The 23,307-nt window shown below is 40.3% G+C and overlaps 1 protein-coding gene across 1 annotated transcript in view; it reads left to right on the forward strand.

Annotated features, from left to right (window-relative positions):
- The window catches only part of LOC128640804 (protein PRRC2C), a 1,245,292-nt gene that overhangs the window by 290,725 nt on the left and 931,260 nt on the right, over window positions 1-23,307 (forward strand). The window contains exon 5 of the mRNA XM_053693223.1: window positions 17,442-17,671. Within this exon, the coding sequence (XP_053549198.1) occupies window positions 17,442-17,671 (230 nt within the window). The remainder of the gene's footprint in view (window positions 1-17,441; window positions 17,672-23,307) is intronic.

The raw sequence follows: 23,307 nt of genomic DNA on the forward strand, positions 1-23,307 counted from the left end.
TCCATTTAAAGTTAAAGTTAGTTTCTAATAATGTCTGAGTCAGTTGGGGGATCGCAATAGGTAGGGCTTCACATTTTTCTGCGTTTATTTTGAATCCCGATATGGCAGAAAATGTTGTTAAAGTTTGGTAAAGGTTGGGTAGCGATATTAAGGGTTTAGTCACGGTCAACAAAATGTCGTCCGCGAACAAAGCCAACTTATGTTCCATCCTAGCTAGCTTAACTCCCGAAATGGCTACTTGTGAGCGAATTTTGGCGGCTACAGGTTCTATGCAGAGAGCGAAAAGTAATGGAGACAGAGGGCAACCTTGTCTAGTCCCATTACGAATTGGGAAGGGCTGTGATTTGTATCCTGCCGATGAAACCTGAGCTCCTGATATAGAATAAATAGCTTTTAATGCTTTAATGAATGCCCCCTCAAACCCCATTTTGTGCATTACTAAGAACATATACTTCCAGTCAATTCTATCAAACGCCTTCTCCGCATCCAACGATAAGAGCAGAGAAGGCGTTCATGTTTCTTTTAAGGTCTGAATTAAGTTGGTGACTTTGCGGATATTGTCTGGGGCTTCCCTACCTTTGATAAAACCCACCTGATCTGGGTGGACCAGGTGTGGTATGATATGTTTTAATCTGTTTGCTAATATCTTTGTAAAGATCTTAAGATCCTGGTTAATCAGGGATATTGGGCGGTGATTTGGGCATTTCTTGTGATCCCTTCCTGGTTTGGGTATTACAACTATCTTCGCAGCCAGGAGCTCAGGTGGGATGCCCCCCCCCCCCCCCCCCCCCCCCCCCCCCCCTTCCATGAGATAGTTACAAAGTTTAACAAGATGTGGAACCAGCGTCACTTTAAACAATTTATAATAGTCGCCTGGAAAGCCATCTGGGCCCGCCACTTTTCCCGGTTTAAGGTCTTTGATAGCCCCTAGTACTTCCATAGTGGACATGGGGGAATTCAGAGACTCTAACTGTTCTTTAGATATAGTTTGCAGTAAGTTGTGATTGAAGAAAGTTGAGGTAAGTGTTTTTGTGTCTGTGTTGTGTAGGACCTTTTTCCCATCGTATAGGGCACCGTAATATGCTGCAAAGGTATCTACAATTTCTTGTGGGTGTGAGGTTACTGTGTTGGGGGATGTCTCAATCACAGAGATTACTGAGGCTCTACAGCGTTCTCGGATTTTATGTGCCATGAATCTATCAGGCTTATTAGCGAATATGAAATATTGTGATTGTTGGTGTTGTATTGTTCTAGTAGCTTGTGAATGTAGAAGTGTAGGTAGTGCTCTTTTTTTCAGGTGGATAGCATTTGTGGTGGGTTTTGTCTTAGTGAGTTTATGTCGTCTTTCCAATTCCTCAATCTCTGCATATAATTGTTTTAATTGTTGTCTATATTTTCTAATTTGCTGCACTTTTTCCTTAATGAGTATCCCCCTTAGGACCACTTTATGAGCCGCCCACGTGATCCCTGGATTTGTTGCTGTGTCTACATTTATATGCCAGTATTCAGTTAGTAATTTCAGTACCTTGTCATGTGTTTGGGGGTCTCTAATGTACGACTTGTCAAAGGTCCAAGTTTTACTTATGTTTGGGTCACACAAACCCTCTACCTGTAGAGTGAGAATTGAGTGGTCTGACCATACGCAAGGGTGTATCTGGGAGTTGTGTAATAAAGGTTGTAGTATCTGACTAACATATATGTAATCTAATCTAATGTAGGATTTATGTGCTGCTGAGTAAAATGTGGTGTGATTGGTCGAGCCATATAGTGTTGTCCAGGTTTCTATGAGAGAATGAGGTAGTAGGTGTTCCTGAATTGATTTGACAATGCGATTGTGTCTGTTTTGTTTATTGGTTAAGGGTTTGGATTCAGTTGGGTTGATAGATCTCATGGTAATGTTGAAATCTCCTGCTATAAATATTTTGGTGTGGGACCATTGCGTAAGTAAGTGTGAGATATGTTGAAAGAAGCTGTGCTGATTCTCGTTTGGTGCATAAACATTGCATAGGGTGATTTCTGATTCGGAAATTCTACCTTTTACTATTATGTACCTCCCTTCAGTATCTGCAATAGTGTCTTCTTGTTTGAAATTAAGTGAAGAATGGATGAGGATGGATGTGCCCCATTTTTTAGATGTGGTTGTTGAGTGAAAGTGGGTATTAAAATTTTTTGCCCAATACTTTGGGATATTGTCTTTGAGTAGGTGGGTCTCCTGGAGAAATAAGATGTTGGTGTGTAAAGGGGTGTATTGTGTCATCGCCATTCGTCTTTTTATATTCATATTTAGTCCCCTTACGTTATGGGAAATTAGTTTTATTTGGGGGATCATGTTAATGTGTCTGTATTGAATTGGTGTAGAGAGATTTTTATTACCTGATAATCTCCGGGCTGTAAACCTGACACTACCGGTTGTAGTTGACCTGGAATGTAATTGGTAGGTAGTGTTGTGTCGTCACTGGGGATGGGAGGGAAGCTAGGAAAGAAAGACAATGTTAACAACATAACAAACAGTACTTCAGAGTCTTCAACAAAAGAACCCCTAGGAGTAATTCTACTGTGTATTATAGGGGTAAACAAGAACTAATATTATATTAAATTGTCCTGGGGGAAATTAAATTTCCATAACGTCTGATAACTTTCTAGAAGTAAAATTTAACAGGAGTCTCTGAGTGACATTTGGGAAGAGTCCAGAGAGTTGAAGTTTCAGGTGCTTTCAAGGTTATCAAAAGCTATGTCTGGCTATTGTTTCCTTCATCGACCTTTCTGATTCTCAGGCTCCAAAAGAAGTAGATTTTGAATTCCTATATCTATGATAGAAACAGTATACCATCTAGGAGATTTTCCCCCTTGTTTCCTTTATTTTTTGCTTTTTTATGATAGATAGTCTGCCATTTTAGAGAATCTGGGTGTTTGTCTAGGTCTCTGTTTTTCTCTTGATTTGATGTCAAGTTTGGGATATTGGGTGTCTCTAGTGATAGAATCTTGCAGATCTCAGGAATGTCCTCAGGGTCTTTAAGTGTGATTGTTTGGGAATCCTTTATAATGTGTAGGGCAAACGGGAACCCCCATCTATATGGAATTTGATGTTTTCTGAGCATAGTAGTAAGAGGGCGTAGGGATCCTCTTCTCTGTAGTGTCCTGACAATGAGGTCCTGATAGAATTGTATGACATTGCCATGGTGTTTATAAGTTGGGTTTTTCCTTGCTGCTTGCAGGATTTTTTCCTTATCCGGGAAGAAAGTTAGTTTTATTATTATGTCCCTTGGGGGCAGGCCTGGTTTAGGTTTGGCTTTTAGTTCCCTGTGTGCTCTTTCTAGATGGAAGACATAGTCAGCTGGGGAATTTGTAATTTGGATGAAGAGTTGGGCAAGATAGCTTGGAATTTCTGTGGGGCCCACCTCCTCAGGAACTCCTTTAAGTCTTATGTTATTCCTCCTGCTCCTGTTCTCAAGGTCTTCCATTTTATCCTGGAATTCCTCCAATAATTGTTGTTGTGAAGACATGGTTTGGGACATTGCGTCCATTTGTTCCACCATGGAGTCCTTTTGATCTTCTAGTGTTTCAATCCTATTGCCCATCTCTTGTAGATCGGATTTGATTTCAGATAGGCTACTGGTCACAGATGAGTGAATAGTGTCAATTTTCTCCCATAGCCTGTCAAAATTCTCTGCAATGTCCTGTTTAGATACTAAATTTCTGAGGTCAGCTTTTGTCAACAGACTTTTGTCTTGTGGAGATTGTTGATGGTCAGTGTCCAGCTCCTCCTCCACTTCTGTATCTGTCAAGTGTTTAGCTGTCTGAGATGGCTTAAAGAACGTGGACACAGCCGTTGCTTTGATTGTTTTGTCTCCTTTGGTGGGTCTCTTAGTGGCCATCCTGTTGTCCCGCAGATAAAGCTAAAAGAGTGGTAGTGTTTACTGATAGGGAAGACTTTGCTATCTTCTAGAGTGGTTGTTTTCTGCTGGACCACAAGTCTTACAGTATGTGTTCTTGTATGTAGATTAGGATAACACAGATTTGGTTTTAGTTGTTTTTCTTGGGGAGGCAGCTCATTTAGGATAACAAGAGGTATGCTTGTCGAACTTCAAAACATGGTATGAGTTATATTAGTGTTATGTTCATTATATTTGATAGCTTTCGGATCCCCCAGTAAAAGGATTTTCCAGGGTGTAGTTTACATTCTATTTCACTTGTAACCCTATGTTATACTATCTCAGGAGAACTTCAAGGGGTAGGCTTAGGGCAGGTGTGCTCTGGGGTGTGCTGATAGATATGTGTCCCAGTACCTGACTTGCCTGCTGTAGCTCACTTTTCTTAGTTGTAGAATAACTTTGAGGCCAGTTATAGGGTGTTATAAATCAGTGATCTCCCTCTCCTCAGGGTAGGTATCCTCACAGGATGATCTCGGAAAAAGGTTCAGGGGATATGACCTGCCACCACTTTGGGTTGGCAGGAAAGGGGGGAGGAGAGTGAGTTGAAAGGAGACCCCTCTATAATACTGCTGCTATGTTATAGCTGATTGTTAGTAGGAGCTTTTAGATATCTGTTTAATGATAGGAGCAGACTTGAGAGTGTGGGTTTGGAGAGGATAAAGGGATTCTGGAGAATCTGTAGAGCGTTATATTGAGGGCTTATTTGTAATGGCAGTTGGTTGTATAACTCTGTCTTTTTATTTATAAAAAAAAAAACGTTTAAAATCACTGTAGAGGTTAAAGAGTGAGGATTTAAGGATATCCCTTCCACTAGCCAGATCCTATATTGTGATGTATTCTGGCTATCAGTTACGGTCTAGATTGGCTGTGCTATGCAAATATCAGCTCAGTAGGATACAGTCTATTTATATTGCATAGCATGGTGCTTTATGGCATTCAAGCAAATTGTGGATCAACTGTGGTGCTTATTTTCTTTTTCAATTCAGAGCAGACTGTACTAACAGCGCACAAAGATTTCCCCTTTCCTTGCTCTAATTGTTAATCTCCTTTGCTTGTCAGTATTTATGATGTTACTTCAGAGGGGTTTGTGTAGATATTGACTGCTGTTAATCTTAGGCAATACGGTATGTGATGATGCTTAGATTAGTCTCAGGATTACTTTATAGCTTGTAAGTTTATGGCTATAATGTATGAGGGGCTCCCACTTTCCTGCTCTTATAAAACGTTAGCAGGTCTTTTGTATTGCAAGTGTACCGGGAGTCTCTCAGTCTCTAAAAGTGTAGCTGAGCCGTGTATTTGTGCGCTCTGTGTCTCTCGCCTGAGCCAGCTCTCCCTGTCTCTTCCGGGTTTGCTGTGGTGTCGTCACAGAGCAATGGCGCTCTTTTGCGCTCTTTTGCCTTGTAACGTCAGTAACCACTACTTCTAGGGGAGTTGTCCCACAGTGACCCTCTAACTCACTGGTACTTGCAAGCGGTCACCTCCTCTGTAATCGGCGGGATTTGGTCAGTCTGTTTGATCTCCGGGTTCCGCTGCTACAGATGAGTGGCTGCTGCTTCGGCTTTGCTAGCTCCCTAAACAGGGAGAACGGGTTATAAAATTATCAATCCTTCAATGTCACAGAGTAACTGGCGTCTTAATTTAGGTAGTCAGCCTTAAAAATCCAACTGTAGCCCACTTTTATACAGTAAAAGGGACAAAAGTATGCAGGAGCTCAGTCACTCCACGTCTGTACTTCTCTTTGGCTAGCTCCGCCTCCACACACACCCTTTTTAAAGGGTCAAACATAAAACAGGAACCCAATTACAGAGCAGGGGTGTGTCTAGCAGGTGCTTCACATCATCACATATCCGGTGAGGTTGGAGAGTACGGACAGAACATTTAGTGAATATAGCCCGGTCTGTCACAGTGAACAAATCACAACACAGCACTCAGCTCAGCAGTTCCAGCACACAGTCGTGACTGTGTATTATAACTGCATTTACTTCAGAATTAGCAAACAAACCGGGATGTATCAAGATAAGCATACAAAATGAATTAGGTATAAATAGCTGATTTAATAAACATAGATAAATACAAGGTAAAGATATATGCAAAAATCTATTATTAGGGACAATTCTAGTAATGATAAAACTAAAACCTACACCGGTGTTAGGTTATACCTGCAAAACGTTAAAAAAATCTCCATTATTTCAAACATTAAAGCATACTAAAAGATACAATTGAAATATTTTTAGAAACAACTGATAATTACACAGAAAGTGTAATCAGAAATACATATAAACTATAAAAATTGGGTTGAGATAAGGATACAAGTTGATTGATGTTAGAGCGTTTAAAAGTCCCAATCTTTCTGTAATTCAGTAAGCGCTCAGAGCAAATATATGATCTCACAATCTAAACACTTTTAAGCTTGATGGTTGTAATATAAGACAATGTTGCAAAGTTTTGTCATTTATTCCGTTTAACCGATCAAGCGTGATGTGAGATACAGTAATTTATAGTCTTGCTGTGATGCTATATTTGATCACAGTACCTTTAGTTGCAATGTTTAAAGCACCTCTTTCCTCTCTGTTGGTGTTCCAACTGTTGATAGATCAGCTGTGGGGTCACATGGGTTTCATGGACCAATGGTGCAGGGTTCCTCTCTTTGAATTCAAAAGAGAGGAACCCTGCACCATTGGTCCATGAAACCCATGTGACCCCACAGCTGATCTATCAACATTTGGAACGCCAACAGAGAGGAGAGAGGTGCTTTAAACATTACACCTAAAGGTACTGTGATCAAATATAGCTCCGGATTGTTTAAAAGTATTCACAGCAAGACTATAAATTACTGTATCTCAAATCATGCTTGATCGGTTAAACGGAAGAAATGTCAAAAGTTTGCAACAGTGTCTTATATTACAACCATTAAGCTTATGGATACATTGTGCAAAAGTGTTTAAATTGTCAGATCGTATATTTGCTCTGAGCGCTTACTGAATTACAGAAAGATTGGGGATTTTAAACGCTTAACATCAATCCTTATCTCAACCCAATTTTTATAGTTTATATGTATTTTTGATTACACTTTCTGTGTAATTATCAGTTGTTTCTAAGAATATCTCAATTGTATTTTTTAATGTTTGAAATAATGGAGATTTTTTTAACGTTTCCGGTGTAGGTTTTATTTTTATCATTACTAGAATTTTTCCTAGTCAGCTATTTATACCTAATTAATTTTGTATGCTTATCTTGATACATCCCGGTTTGTTTGCTAATTCTGAAGTAAATGCAGTTATAATACACAGTCACAGGATCCCTTATACTCAGGATCCCTTATTAAAGACAGACTTGTAAGATTGCCATAGTTAAAGGGACAGTCTAGTATAAATTAAACTTTAATTATTCAGATAGGACTTTAAATTTTAATCAACATTCCAATTTACTTTTATCATCAAATTTGCTTTTTTTCTCTTGATATTATTAGTTTAAACTAAACATAGGTAGGCTAATATGCTAATTTCTGAGCCTTTGATGGCTGCCTCTTATCACATGCTTTTTAAATCTCTTTTCAACACAAAGAGACAGAAAGTTCATGTGGGCCATATAGATAACACTGTGTTCAGGCACAGTGGGTTATTTAAGATTTAGCACAAAACAATGCTAAATTTAAGACAATAGATAATAAACAGTCACAGTCATGTGATCAGGGGGCTGGAAGAAGATTCTTAGATACAAGCTAATCACAGAAGTAAACAATATATTAATATAACTGTGTTGGTTATGCAAAACTGGGGAATGAGTAATAAAGGATTATCTATCTTTCTCTTGTTAAGTGTATCCAGTCCACGGATCATCCATTACTTATGGAATATATTCTCCTTCCCAACAGGAAGTTGCAAGAGTCCACCCACAGCAAAGCTGCTATATAGCTCCTCCCCTAACTGCCATATTCAGTCATTCTCTTGCAAGCCTCAACATAGATAGGAGGTCGTGAGAGTCTGTGGTGATTTATACTTAGTTTATTCTTCAATCAAAAGTTTTTTTTTTTTTTTTTTTTTTTTTGTTTTTTTTTTTTTTCCCCAAAAAAGCTTTATTTAGAATAATTAGGCATACACTTCATAAAAAGAAAGAACACAGCATGCAAGAAGAGTGGTACAGAGTTATGTTTCAACATGGCAATACGTTGTGCTAACAATATTAAATCATAAGTTATATACCATGTAGTATAATTATAACACATTAAAGTGCTCTCTTCACATCAGTGTATTTCTTATAGGACCCAAATTCTGTAGATGATTAGACCTCTCATGGGCCTTGAAATAGTTCTCTTGGATAAAATATTGGGCACATGTAAACATACAATCAAGGTTTAATAGGGAAAGGACAAAAAGAGAGAAAAAAAAAAAAGGGAAGGAAGGGTAACTAAAGGTATAACTAAGGGGGGGGGAAGTCCTAACTGGGTTACTAATCAGGGGTATAACTGGTGATCGGGCATTCTAGGTCCATCAGAACAAGTGGGTTATGTTCCCCAAATGCAGCCAGGTAACATGCATGTAGTGATATGTAACCTTCATAATGGAATCTATCTCAGCAAGACTGACCTAAATAAAGAGATCCTCTAGGCGTATAGCGGGTGATGTCTAGTATGAAATATAAATTATTCTTTGTAAGGATGAGAATATACATATGTGTTTGTCATGGTTTGGCTAATGATAAATATGTAATGCCTCTGGGCATCGTGTCAGGGGATTGGTTAGTAGTGAGCTAGTTTCTACAAAAGATCTCACAGAGGTGATCATTCTAATGCTCAGGCTCATGAATAGCAATGCTATAGAGATAGAAATAATCCCCTGTCCTCTTAAGAGAGATCACCCTTAAATATAGACATAAAGAGTACAGGTAGTGGTGCCAGACATAATAATTCGACACTTTGACTGACAGGTTTTAGGTATTAATACAGTGGAATGTTGCTACTTATGATGAATCCCTACAAATCCATCTCACCCCTTAGAGAAATCACCCGCTCTGGCTAATCAACAAATAAACAGTCAACTAGAAAGAAGTAACAGTTTGTATATCAAATGCTGAACCTTAATAAGTGAAGCGTCTCTTACAGAGAAAACCAGCACAGCTCAGTCCTGTTAATGAAGTGTTCAAAGCTATCCCTTCTCCGCATATGAAATACAGGCATCCCCGGGAAGGTAGATTTTAGTCTCTCCAAATGTTTGTTTTTGTTGCCTCTTACATGTGGGGCGTAGCAGATAGCAGGGAGACCTTTTCGTGTGCTCCGGCTGAGAGTCGGATAATAGTAGAGACCAGTGGAGTGTGTTTTTCAGGGGGAATCCCGCTGGCTCTAGATCCGATGGCTTCTGAGTAATTTCCTGAGTTAGAGCCTTGACAGTCTCTTGAATGCTCCGGTGCGACAGAGGGGAATCAAGTATGGGTGTTTGTTGATCTCTCCGGTATGCGATACAGCTGACAAGTTGCTTCACGAGTGTCGGATTCCTTCTTGATTGTATTGTAGGCGCTTGTGTAACGTATTTTGTTGGAACCTTCTTTTTCAGTTGCTTTGCCGGTTGCAGAGGGCACAAGAGAGGTTCAGTGTCTATGGGATACCTCGAGCTGGTAGGTTCCACTGAGTTCCCCACTGCCTTCTCTCTATGGTGCAGGAGGTGCAGTAGGCGATCGTATGGTGCGTTATCCGCCATCTTGTTGAGCAACTTTTCTATTCTCTCCCATCTGATATCTGCCTGCTGAAAACAATCTTCTCCCGCCAAGTGTTCCATTTCCACCATCTTAGGAGTGATCTCTGGGGCAGGCAGTTCGTTGCAGACCTAATCGCCCTTCTCACCTCAATAAATGAGTTCTATCTCCCAGTTAGGAGCAAATACCTCGGATATACCGAGGGGGAAGCGCCGCCTTTAGTGAGCCGCCGCTCCAGGCCCTTAATGTCCGATCCAGAAAACTGACGTCAAATTTACAGCACAAAAGTCAGTGATAAGTACCCAGAGGGGTCAGTGAATAATAAGGTTGTATTTTTCCCCGGTTTTGGCTGTGCAAAGGTGCCTAAAATCGGCGGATTTTCAGCTATTCGGTCAGAGCTCTTGGATAGTGCGACCATCTAGGATCGCTGTTAGGACACGCCCCCAAAGTTTGTTATTTTTAAATGGCACCGGAGTGTGCTGTTTATCTCAGGCAGTATTTGGAAGAATAATCTGCCTGCGTTTTTCTATGATCTTAGCAGACGTAACTGAGATCCATTTGCTGTTCTCACACATTCTGAGGAGTGAGGTACTTCAGAGGGGGAATGGCGTGCAGGTTTTCCTACAGATAAGGTATGTGCAGTAAAATATTTTTCTAGGAATGGAATTGACTAAGAAAATACTGCTGATACCGAAGTAATGTAAGTAAAGCCTTAAATGCAGCGATAGCGACTGGTATCAGGCTTATTAATAGAGATACATACTCTTATAAAAATGTGTTTTAAAATGTTTGCTGGCATGTTTAATCGTTTTTTAACGTACATTGGTGATAACACTGTAATGTTGGTATAGCCTTAAATGCAGTAAAAGCGACTGGTATCAGGCTTATTAATAGAGATACATACTCTTGTAAAAATGTGTTTTAAAACGTTTGCTGGCATGTTTAATCGTTTTTTAACATATGTTTGGTGATAAAACTTATTGGGGCCTAAGTTTTTTTTCCACATGGCTGGCTTAAATTTTGCATAGAAACAGTTAACTGAAGCTTCCCACTGTTGTAATATGAGTGGGAGGGGCCTAATCTAGCACTTTTTTGCGCAGTTAAAATTACAAAATGAATTATCCAGATTCCCTCAGCAGTCCCATGAATACTACAGGACATTTCTAAAGGGCTAAAAAGACTTCCAAAATCGTTTTTAGGGAAGGTAATCCACAGCTCTGCTGTGGCAGTTTTGTTGTGTCTGTTTTTAAAAAAACGTCTGTCTTTTTTTTTTTTTTTTTTTATCTGTTTTTTTGCATTAAGGGGTTAATCATCCATTGGCAAGTGGGTGCAATGCTCTGTTACCTTATTACATGTACTGTAAAAATTTTGTTTGTTTTACTGCCTTTTTTTCACTGTTTTTCAAATTTTGACAAAATTTGTTTCTCTTAAAGGCACAGTAACATTTTATATGTTTGCTTGTTAACTTGATTTAAAGTGTTTTCCAAGCTTATTAGTCTCATTATTAGTCTGTTCTAACATGTCTGACATAGAGGAAGCTCTGTGTTCATTATGTTTTAAGGCCATGGTGGAACCCCATCTTAGAATGTGTACCAGATGTACTGATTTCATGTTAAACAATAAAGATCATTTTTTGTCTTTAAAAACATTATCACCAGATAATTCTGTCGTGGGGGTAGTTATGCCGACTAACTCTCCCCACGTGTCAGACCTTTTGACTCCCGCTTTAGGGACTCACGCTCAAATGGCGCCAAGTACATCAAGGGCACCCATAGCGTTTATTTTACCAGGGGATTCTGTCGAGGGGAAAGTTATGCCGATTAACTCTCCCCACGTGTCAGACCCTTCGACTCCCGCTTCAGGGACTCACGCTCAAATGGCGCCAAGTACATCAAGGGCGTCCATAGCGTTTATTTTACAAAACATGGCAAAGGTGGTGAATAATACTCTGGCAGCAGTATTAGTCAGACTACCTGAAATTAAAGGAAAGCAGATAGCTCTGGGGGTAGATACAGAGCATACAGACGCTTTAAGAACCATGTATGATACTACCTCACAATATGCTTAGTCTGTGGGTGATTTTTTTTTTTTACTCAGGGAAGATGATTTAACCTGATTCTGATATTTCTACATTTAAAATTTATGCTTGAGAACCTCCACTTGTTGCTCAGGGAGGCTTTGGCTGCTCTGATTGAATGTGTACAATTGCAGGGCCAGAGAAATTGTGTAGACTGGATAAATAATATGCAGTGCCGGTGTTTACTGATGTTTTTCCAATACCTAAAGAGGTTTACTAAAAATTTTTTTTAATAAGGAATGGGATAGACCAGGTGTGCCGTTCTCTTCCCCTCCTATTTTTTTAGAAGAATGTTTTCTAATAGTTACCACCACGGGACTTCTGGCAGACAGTTCCTAAGGTGGAGAGAATAGTTTCTACTCTAGCTAAGCGTACCACTACCTCTGGCGAGGACAGTTGTGCTTTATAGATCCAATGGATAAAAAATGTTTATTCAACAGGGTTTTATCCTGCAGCCCCTTGCATACATTGCTTCTGTCACTGCTGCTGCGGCGTTCTGGGTTGAGTCTCTTGATGAGGCTTTACAGTTAGCGACTCCATTGGATGAATATATTTGACAAGCTTATGCTAGCCAATTCCTTTGTTTTCTGATGCCTTTGTTCATTTGACTAGACTAACGGCTAATAATTCTGTTTTTTACTATACTGGCGCGCAGAGCGCTATGGCTTATATCATGGTCAGCTGTCGTGACTTTAATAAATAAGCTACTTAACTTCCCTTCAAGGGGCAGACCCTATTCGGGCCTGGTTTGAAGGAGATTATTGCTTATATCACTGGAGGAAAAGGTCATGCCCTTCCTCAGGATAGGAATCAAGGGCCAAAAAAGGTCTAATTTTCGTGCCTTTTAAAACTTCAGGGCAGGTGTGGCATCCACTTCCTCTAAGGCAAAACAAGAGGGAATTTTTGCTCAGTCCAAGGCTGTCTGGAGACAATTGAACCTGGAACAAAGATAAGCAGGCCAAGGAGCCTGCTGCTGCCTCTAAGGCAGCATGAAGGAACGGACCCCTATCCGGTAACGGATCCTATAGGGGGCAGACTTTCATTCTTTGCCCGGGCGTGGGCAAGAGATGCCCAGGATTCCTAGGCATTGAAATTTATATCCCAGAGATATCTTCTGGATTTCAAAGATTCCCCCCCAAAAAAGGTGAGATTTTGCCTTCACAATTATCTGCAAACCAGATAAAGAAGGAGGCATTCTTACATTGTGTACGAGATCCATCCAGTTCCAAGAGAGGAACAGGGACAGAGTTTTTACTCAAATCTGTTTGTGGTTCCCAAGGTGAGGGAACCTTCAGACCTATTTTGGATCTAAAGATCTTAAACAAATTAGAATTCCGTCATTTAAGATGGAAAATATCCGTACCATCTTAACTATGATCCAGGAGAGTCAATAGAGGACTACAATGGATTTGAAGGATGCTTATCCTCACATTGTGATGCATAAAGATCACCTTCATTTTTCAGGTTTGCCTTTCTAGACAGGCATTACCAGTTTGTAGCTCTTTCCTTTGGGATATCTACAGCCCCAAGAATATTTATGGAGGTTCTGGGGTCGCTTTGGCTGTCCTTAGGCCGCGGGGCATAGAAGTGGCCCCTTAGTTAGACGACATCCTGATACAGGCGTCAAATATCCAAATTGCCAAGTCTCATACGGACGTAGTACTGGCATTTCTGAGATCACATGGGTGGAAAGTGAACAAGGAAAGAGTTCTCTATCCCCAATCTCAAGGGTTTCCCTCCTAGGGACTCTGATAGATTCTGTAGAAATGAAAATTTACCTGACGGAGTCCAGGTTGTCAAAGTTTCTAAATTTCTGCCGTGTTTTTCATCCCATCTGCGCCCTTTGGTGGCTCAGTACATGAATGAAATCGGCTTAATAGGTAGCGGCAAGGGACATAGTACCGTTTGCACGTCTACATTTCAGACCGCTGCAACTATGCATGTTCAGTCAGAGGAACGGGGATTACACAGATTTGTCCCCCTGTTGATCCTGGACCAAGAGACCAGAGATTCTCTTCTCTGGTGACTATGTCGGGTCCATCTGTCCAAGGGTATGACCTTCCGCAGGTCAGATGGGACAATTGTTGCAATGGATGCCAGCCTTTTAGGTTGGGATGCAGTCTGGAACTCCCTGAAGGCTCAGGGATAGTGGGCTTAGGAGGAGACCCTCCTTCTAATAACTATTCTGGGAGTGATATTCCATGCTCTTCAGACTTGGCCTCAGTTAGCAACTCTGAGGTACATCATACTCAGTCGGACAATATACACGACTGTGGCTTACATCAGCCATCAAGGGGGAACAGAAGTTCCCTAGTGAGGTTAGAAGTCTTGCAATAATTCACTGGACAGAGGCTCACTCTTGTCTATCAGCTATCCATATCCCAGGTGTTGAGAACTGGGAGGTGGATTTTCTAAGTCGTCAGACTTTTCTTCCGGGGGAGTGGGATTTCCTCCGGAGGTCAAGACCAAGCAGGAGAGGGCTTTGGTGTTTTTGACAGCGCCTGCGTAGCCACACAGGACCTGGTATGCAGATCTGGTGGACATGTCATCCTTTCCATCACGGTCTCTGCTTCTGAGACAGGTCCCTCTACCTCAGGGTCCTTTCAACCATCTAAATAGAATCAATCTGAGATGGACTGCCTGGAGACTGAACGCTTGATGTTATCAAAGCATGGCTTCTCCGAGTCAGTCATTGATACCTTAAATACAGACATGAAAGCCTGTCTCTAGGAAAATTGAACATAGATATGGTGTAAATATCTGATTGTTATGAATCCAAGGGTTACTCATGGAGTAAAGCCTGGATTCCCAGGATATTATCTTTTCTCCAAGATGTTTTTGAGAAAAGGGTTGTCAGCTAATTCCTTAAAAGGGACAGATTTTTACTCTGTCTATTTTTTTTTTTTTTTTTTTTTTTTTTTTTTTTTTTTTTTTTTGTTTGCACCAGCGTCTGGCAGGTATTCTAGACGTTCAGGCATTTGGTCAGGCTTTGGTTAGATCCAAGCCTGTGTTTAAAACTGTTGCTCCACCATGGAGCTTAAACCTGGTTCTTAAGTCTCTTCAAGAAGTTCCGTTTGAACCTTTTTTGTTCCATAGATATCAATCTTTATCTTGGAAAGTTCCTTTTGGGTAGCTATTTCCTCGACTCGTAGAGTCTCCAAGTTATCTGTGTTACAATGTGATTCTCCTTATCTGGTCCTTCGTACGGATAAGGTAGTCCTGCGTACCAACCTGGGTTTTTTCCTAAGGTGGTATCTAACAAGAACATCACTCAAGAGATAGTTGTTCCATGCTTGTATCCTAATCCTTCCTCAAAGAAGGAACGTCTATTACACAATATTGGGTGTAGTTTGTGCTTTATAGTTTTACTTACAAGTTACTACAGTTTTCATCAAACATTCACCTTGTTTGTTGTCTATTCTAGACAGAGGAGAGGTCAAAAGACTTCAGCAGCTTATCTGTCTTTTTGTTAAAAAGCATAATTAATTTAGCTTATGAGACTGCTTGACAGCAGCCTCCTGAAGGGATTGCAGCTCATTCTACTAGAGCTGTGGTTTTCACTTGGGCCTTTTTTTAAATGTGGCTTCTGTTGAACAGATTTACAAGACGGAGTCTTGGTCTGCGCTTCATACTTTTTCAAATTTAACAAATTTGATACCTTGCTTCTTCGGAGGCTATTTTTGGGAGAAAGGGTTTTTTTTTACAGGCAGTGGTAACTTCCGTTTAAGTACCTGCCTTGTCCCTCCCATCATCCGTGTACTTTAGCTTTGGTATTGATATTCCATAAGTAATGGATGATCCGTGGACTGGATACACTTAACAAGAGAAAACATAATTTATGCTTACCTGATAAATTTATTTCTCTTGTAGTGTATCCAGTCCACGGCCCGCCCTGTCACTTTAAGGCAGGTAATTTTTTCATTTGAACTACAGTCACCACTGCACCCTATGGTTTTTCCTTTCTCTGCATGTTTTCGGTCGAATGACTGAATATGGCAGTTAAGGGAGGAGCTATATAGCAGCTTTGCTGTGGGTGGACTCTTGCAACTTCCTGTTGGGAAGGAGAATATATTCCATAAGTAATGGATGATCCGTGGACTGGATACACTACAAGAGAAATAAATTTATCAGGTAAGCATAAATTATGTTTTTATAACAATAACAATTCTATGGTAGACTGTCCCTTTAACTACCTCTTAGGCTGATCACTTTATCCTCACTCATTTTCTTATTAACTCTGTGTGGTTATCTTTTTATTTACAACACTTAGGAGACTATATAAGTTTTAGCACATAATATATGTTTTAGCACTCAGTCATAAAATGATTAAGAACCTATGTTAGGAACCTCTTTTATGTCCACAACACTTTATTATTATTTTTTATAAACATTCACTTATTTCTTATATTCACATCCTATCACCTTTTACTTAATTATTTACTTTTTCCCAATTAATAATTGTTCAATTAAGAATTGTTCATCATCCAAAGGCTAAATCATTTTAGGATTATCACACATAGTAAATGTTATACACATTAGTAAGGATTCATCTTTTTGCAAATATCCAGATTGCTTTTCAGCGCCCCTTTCTTACCTTTTGACTATAACCCGGGCACCTCTACACCTTGTGTTACTACTTTTTCTCCATTTCCCTTCTGTCAAATGACTGGGGGTTGTGGGTAAGGGAGTGATACTTAACAGTTTAACTGTGGTGCTCTTTGCCTCCTCCTGCTGGCCAAAAGTGATATTCCCAACAATAATAAATTTATATTCTGGACTTCCCATATCCAGAAAGAAACACATTTATCAGGCAAGCATACATTTTGTTTTTTACTTGTATTTCACACTTCAGCATACAACTCACACTCATATATATGCATTATGTCCTCTTGTTAGGGAGAAAAACATGGTTTTCATATCCCTTTACTACACAACCTGGATTTGGTTTTACTTTAAATTTTACCTTCATGTCACTAAGGATTTTCGCCATCATGTCACTAAGGATTTTCGCCATTTGTCAAGTTTGTTTGCAATTTTTCCAGTAAGCACAAGAGTTATAAAGCTACTGCTGTTTCTCTGTCATTTTGGCTGATAAATCTAATTTGTAGATCTTATCTGGAGGCGGCTCATTCTGTATCTACTTCTTGGTCCTTCAAGAATGAGGCTTCGGTAGAACAGGTCTGCAAAACTGCTACCTGAGCTTCTCTTTTATAAATTAGATGTTTTTGCCTCTGCTGAGGCATCTTTAGGCAGGGAAGTTCAGGCGGTCGTGCTTAGCAATTAAGTAACTGTCTTGTTAATCCTGCCCTTTTTCTTTTGTGTACTATGCAACTTTGGGTGTAGATTCCCATATATAAGATTATGATTTCATGTACTCTCACTACCATTAGAAAGAAAGCAAGATGTATTCTTACCTGATAAATTATTTTCTTGGTAGTGAGAGTCCACTATTCCACCCTATTTATTTGACTGTAGTTCCAATTTGCACCTTCTACCCCTTTTTTGTCTTGCTTGCTTTTCCTTATCCTCAAATATGAACTGCTTGGAGGGAATGGGAAGTAGGATTTACAGATAAATGCTCTGGTTGGGGTGTGTCTGCCTCCTCCTGGTGGCCAGGTGATGTAATTCCATATGTAAGATTAGTATTTTGTGGACTGATGAAAACAATTTATTAGGTACAAATATATATATATATATATATATATATATATATAAATTTTTTTTGTTTGTTTTTGTTTTTACAGGCCGCTTGATGAACATATTCCAGGAATATCTATAGTAGATCATTCTGTTAGTGTAACTAATCACTATCACTCATACCACTTATACACTGAAGAAGCTAGCAATGCTTTAGCACCACAGAAAGGTGGCAGAGAGTCTGCTGGCAAGAAGAAAGAAGAACCTAGGCCCATAACAAAGAAGTCTAAAGAAAAGGTGGATGCCTTGTCACAGTTCGACCTAAACAATTATGCAAGTATGTAAAATCAAAACATAGATTCTAAAGGCAAGCTTTGTGTCTTGTGATTTATGATGCATCAGAATTGAAGAACAAATTTGCCATAATGTAGATTTAGATTAATTTGAATTTGGTCAATAACTGAAGCAGTAGTTGTCTTTAGCGAGAGCCCATTCATACTAACATTCTCTGACTCTTTTTACTAAAAATAGCAACAAATTTGCATTTACTGTACTAGATTCCAAGGATATTTGAGGCATATAAAAGAATAATTGCTAGCTTTTATATACTGTTTTGTTTATTAGACAGTGACACATATCTATTTTCTCTGTCTTCATTAACATTTTTTTTTTTTTTTAAATGAATTTTGGATTCTGCATACTTTTCTTTCCTAAGATATGGAGAGTCCACAATGTCATCAATTACAAGTGGAAATATCTCTCCTGGATAGCAGGAGGAGGCAAAGAGCACCACAGCAAAGCTGTTAAGTGTCACTACCCTACCAACAATTTCCAGTCATTCTCTTTGCCTCTGTCAATGGAGGAGGTGAAGTTTTGCTGTCTGAAAAAAATTGGATTTATTTTGCTACAAGCAAGACTTTTTGGTATAGCTGTGATCCACGTCAATCTCTGCAGTAGATTATTGGTGGTTTTAAAGCAGTTAGGAACTTGTGAGGTGGGCCTTAGTTTGTTTCCCAACATATTGCTGTCCTAGAATAGAAAGTCAGAGTAGGTTTACTCTGTTCTTTCTTTTTTCTACAGGTCTCTGTAAGGAGTATGCATCCTTTCAAGCCTGTTGTCTTCTAGGTATGAAGACTGCACTTCATTGGTTAACTATACAGATGAAGACATGATATCCTTAGATACGTTAACTAATACTGCATATCTTTATTGGGACTTGAACATACTTTGAGATATGATTTCTCCAACATAGGTGTGTCCGGTCCACGGCGTCATCCTTATATGTGGGATATTCTCTTCCCCAACAGGAAATGGCAAAGAGCCCAGCAAAGCTGGTCACATGATCCCTCCTAGGCTCCGCCTTCCCCAGTCATTCTCTTTGCCGTTGTACAGGCAACATCTCCACGGAGATGGCTTAGAGTTTTTTAGTGTTTAACTGTAGTTTTTATTATTCAATCAAGAGTTTGTTATTTTAAAATAGTGCTGGTATGTACTATTTACTCTGAAACAGAAAATAGATGAAGATTTCTGTTTGTAAGAGGAAAATGATTTTAGCAACCGTTACTAAAATCGATGGCTGTTCCACACAGGACTGTTGAGAGGAATTAACTTCAGTTGGGGGAATAGTGAGCAGACTTTTGCTGCTTGAGGTATGACACATTCTAACAAGACAATGTAATGCTGGAAGCTGTCATTTTCCCTATGGGATCCGGTAAGCCATTTTTATTACAGAAAGAAATAAAGGGCTTCACAAGGGCTTTCTAAGACTGTAGACATTTTCTGGGCTAAATCGATTTATATTTTATACTCCATAGCCTTGAGGAATTATTTTAATCTTGGGAATTATGTAAAATAACCGGCAGGCACTGTATTGGACACCTTATTCTCTAGGGGCTTTCCCTAATCATAGGCAGAGTCTCATTTTCGCGCCTGTATTGCGCACTTGTTTTTGAGAAGCATGACATGCAGATGCATGTGTGAGGAGCTCTGATACATAGAAAAGACTTTCTGAAGGCGTCATTTGGTATCGTATTCCCCTTTGGGCTTGGTTGGGTCTCAGCAAAGCAGATACCAGGGACTGTAAAGGGGTTAAATATAAAAACGGCTCCAGTTCCGTTATTTTAAGGGTTAAAGCTTCCAAAATTGGTGTGCAATACTTTTAAGGCTTTAAGACACTGTGGTGAAATTTTGGTGAATTTTGAACAATTCCTTCATACTTTTTCGCAATTGCAGTAATAAAGTGTGTTCAGTTTAAAATTTAAAGTGACAGTAACGATTTATTTTAAAACGTTTTTTGTACTTTGTTATCAAGTTTTTGCCTGTTTAACATGTCTGAACTACCAGATAGACTGTGTTCTGAATGTGGGGAAGCCAAGGTTCCTTCTCATTTAAATAGATGTGATTTATGTGACACAAAATTTAGAGAAAATGATGCCCAAGATGATTCCTCAAGTGAGGGGAGTAAGCATGGTACTGCATCATCCCCTCCTTCGTCTACACCAGTCTTGCCCACACAGGAGGCCCCTAGTACATCTAGCGCGCCAATACTCCTTACTATGCAACAATTAACGGCTGTAATGGATAATTCTATCAAAAACATTTTAGCCAAAATGCCCACTTATCAGCGAAAGCGCGACTGCTCTGTTTTAGAAAATACTGAAGAGCATGAGGACGCTGATGATATTGGTTCTGAAGGGCCCCTACACCAATCTGAGGGGGCCAGGGAGGTTTTGTCTGAGGGAGAAATTTCAGATTCAGGGAAAATTTCTCAACAAGCTGAACCTGATGTGATTACATTTAAATTTAAATTGGAACATCTCCGCGCTCTGCTTAAGGAGGTGTTATCCACTCTGGATGATTGTGAGAATTTGGTCATTCCAGAGAAACTATGTAAAATGGACAAGTTCCTAGAGGTCCCGGGGCCCCCCGAAGCTTTTCCTATACCCAAGCGGGTGGCGGACATTGTAAATAAAGAATGGGAAAGGCCCGGTATACCTTTCGTCCCTCCCCCCATATTTAAAAAATTGTTTCCTATGGTCGACCCCAGAAAGGACTTATGGCAGACACTCCCCAAGGTCGAGGGGGCGGTTTCTACTCTAAACAAACGCACCACTATACCCATAGAAGATAGTTGTGCTTTCAAAGATCCTATGGATAAAAAATTAGAAGGTTTGCTAAAAAATATGTTTGTTCAGCAAGGTTACCTTCTCACACTTTCTAAAAAACAGCGCTAACAGTACCCTGAATAAATTTTATTAAAAACCAATATCAATTGCCACTATCTTTATTAAAAGTTCAATACATAATCTTTATTGAACGATAGCCTTTTACTGCAAATGCTTGATCACAATTAATGAGATAGATACCCCCACATAAAAATTATGTATGTATATTGTTGGGTTTTGTAATATAAGGCTGTGTTACCTTAATGTCTCAGGGAGTATGGTAGAAAATTCTTTTCGATCTGCGGAAACTTCTTTTTGTTCCTCTTCGTTCTCCTCTCCTCTGTGGTCTTGTAAGTGTGGCGCTGCTGCTCGATTCACTGAACACTAAGGAGTGTATCAGACTGGAAAAGAACTGCAGACACAAAAGAAGAGAGAGCGCAGCCACGACTCACGGTAAAAGTTTTTAATATATCCTTACTTCGCAAACAAACATATTGCACTTACAAACGTTTCAATAAAAACAGGCGTCTCTTGGTTTACTTTAATCGTCCGTTACTGTGGTATGGTTGATCTGTCCTTTTTCGCTGTATGCGTTCACTCTTTGGCGTCCCTCGAGTTACGCTCCTTCCAATTGCTCTTTTATTTGTAGCGGTGCTTTTTTGACTAACTTTTCTGTGCCGTCTACGCGTTTCTTCCGTCTTCTGCGGACTTTCTCAAGACTCTTTGGCAGTGTATGAAATGTTCGCGGAAGACGGAAGAAACGCGTAGACGGCACAGAAAAGTTAGTCAAAAAAGCACCGCTACAAATAAAAGAGCAATTGGAAGGAGCGTAACTCGAGGGACGCCAAAGAGTGAACGCATACAGCGAAAAAGGACAGATCAACCATACCACAGTAACGGACGATTAAAGTAAACCAAGAGACGCCTGTTTTTATTGAAACGTTTGTAAGTGCAATATGTTTGTTTGCGAAGTAAGGATATATTAAAAACTTTTACCGTGAGTCGTGGCTGCGCTCTCTCTTCTTTTGTGTCTGAAGGTTACCTTCTACAACCAATTTCATGCATTGTTCCTGTCACTACAGCCGCATGTTTCTGGTTCGATGAGCTAGAAAAGGCGATCAATAATAATTCTTCTTCTTATGAGGAGATTATGGACAGAATTTGTGCTCTCAAATTGGCTAATTCTTTCACCCTAGACGCCACTTTGCAATTGGCTAGGTTAGCGGCGAAAAATTCTGGTTTTGCTATTGTGGCGCGCAGAGCGCTTTGGTTAAAATCTTGGTCAGCGGATGCGTCTTCCAAGAACAAATTGCTTAACATTCCTTTCAAGGGGAAAACGCTGTTTGGCCCTGACTTGAAAGAGATTATCTCTGATATCACTGGGGGCAAGGGCCACGCCCTTCCTCAGGATAGGTCTTTCAAGGCCAAAAATAAACCTAATTTTCGTCCCTTTCGCAGAAACGGACCAGCCCCAAGTGCTATGTCCTCTAAGCAAGAGGGTAATACTTCTCAAGCCAAGCCAGCCTGGAGACCAATGCAAGGCTGGAACAAAGGAAAGCAGGCCAAGAAACCTGCCACTGCTACCAAGACAGCATGAGATGTTGGCTCCCGATCCGGGACCGGATCTGGTGGGGGGCAGACTCTCTCTCTTCGCTCAGGCTTGGGCAAGAGATGTTCTGGATCCTTGGGCGCTAGAAATAGTCTCCCAAGGTTATCTTCTGGAATTCAAGGGGCTTCCCCCAAGGGGGAGGTTCCACAGGTCTCAATTGTCTTCAGACCACATAAAAAAACAGGCATTCTTACATTGTGTAGAAGACCTGTTAAAAATGTGAGTGATTCATCCTGTTCCATTAGGAGAACAAGGGATGGGGTTCTACTCCAATCTGTTCGTAGTTCCCAAAAAAGAGGGAACATTCAGACCAATCTTAGATCTCAAGATCCTAAACAAGTTTCTCAAGGTTCCATCGTTCAAAATGGAAACCATTCGAACTATTCTTCCTTCCATCCAGGAAGGTCAATTCATGACCACGGTGGATTTAAAGGATGCGTATCTACATATTCCTATCCACAAGGAACATCATCGGTTCCTAAGGTTCGCATTCCTGGACAAGCATTACCAGTTTGTGGCACTTCCGTTCGGATTAGCCACTGCTCCAAGGATTTTCACAAAGGTACTAGGGTCCCTTCTAGCGGTGCTAAGACCAAGGGGCATTGCAGTAGTACCTTACTTGGACGACATTCTGATTCAAGCGTCGTCCCTTCCTCAAGCAAAGGCTCACACGGACATTGTCCTGGCCTTTCTCAGATCTCACGGGTGGAAAGTGAACGTAGAAAAAAGTTCTCTGTCTCCGTCAACAAGGGTTCCCTTCTTGGGAACAATAATAGACTCCTTAGAAATGAGGATTTTTCTGACAGAGGCCAGAAAATCAAAACTTCTGAACTCTTGTCAAATACTTCATTCTGTTCCTCTTCCTTCCATAGCGCAGTGCATGGAAGTAATTGGTTTGATGGTAGCGGCAATGGACATAGTTCCTTTTGCGCGCATTCATCTAAGACCATTACAACTGTGCATGCTCAGTCAGTGGAATGGGGACTATACAGACTTGTCTCCGACGATACAAGTAAATCAGAGGACCAGAGATTCACTCCGTTGGTGGCTGTCCCTGGACACAGGGGATGAGCTTCCGCAGACCAGAGTGGGTCATTGTCACGACCGACGCCAGTCTAGTGGGCTGGGGCGCGGTCTGGGGACCCCTGAAAGCTCAGGGTCTTTGGTCTCGGGAAGAATCTCTTCTACCGATAAATATTC

Source organism: Bombina bombina, chromosome 10, assembly GCF_027579735.1.
Source record: "Bombina bombina isolate aBomBom1 chromosome 10, aBomBom1.pri, whole genome shotgun sequence".
Taxonomy (NCBI): Eukaryota; Metazoa; Chordata; class Amphibia; order Anura; family Bombinatoridae; genus Bombina; species Bombina bombina.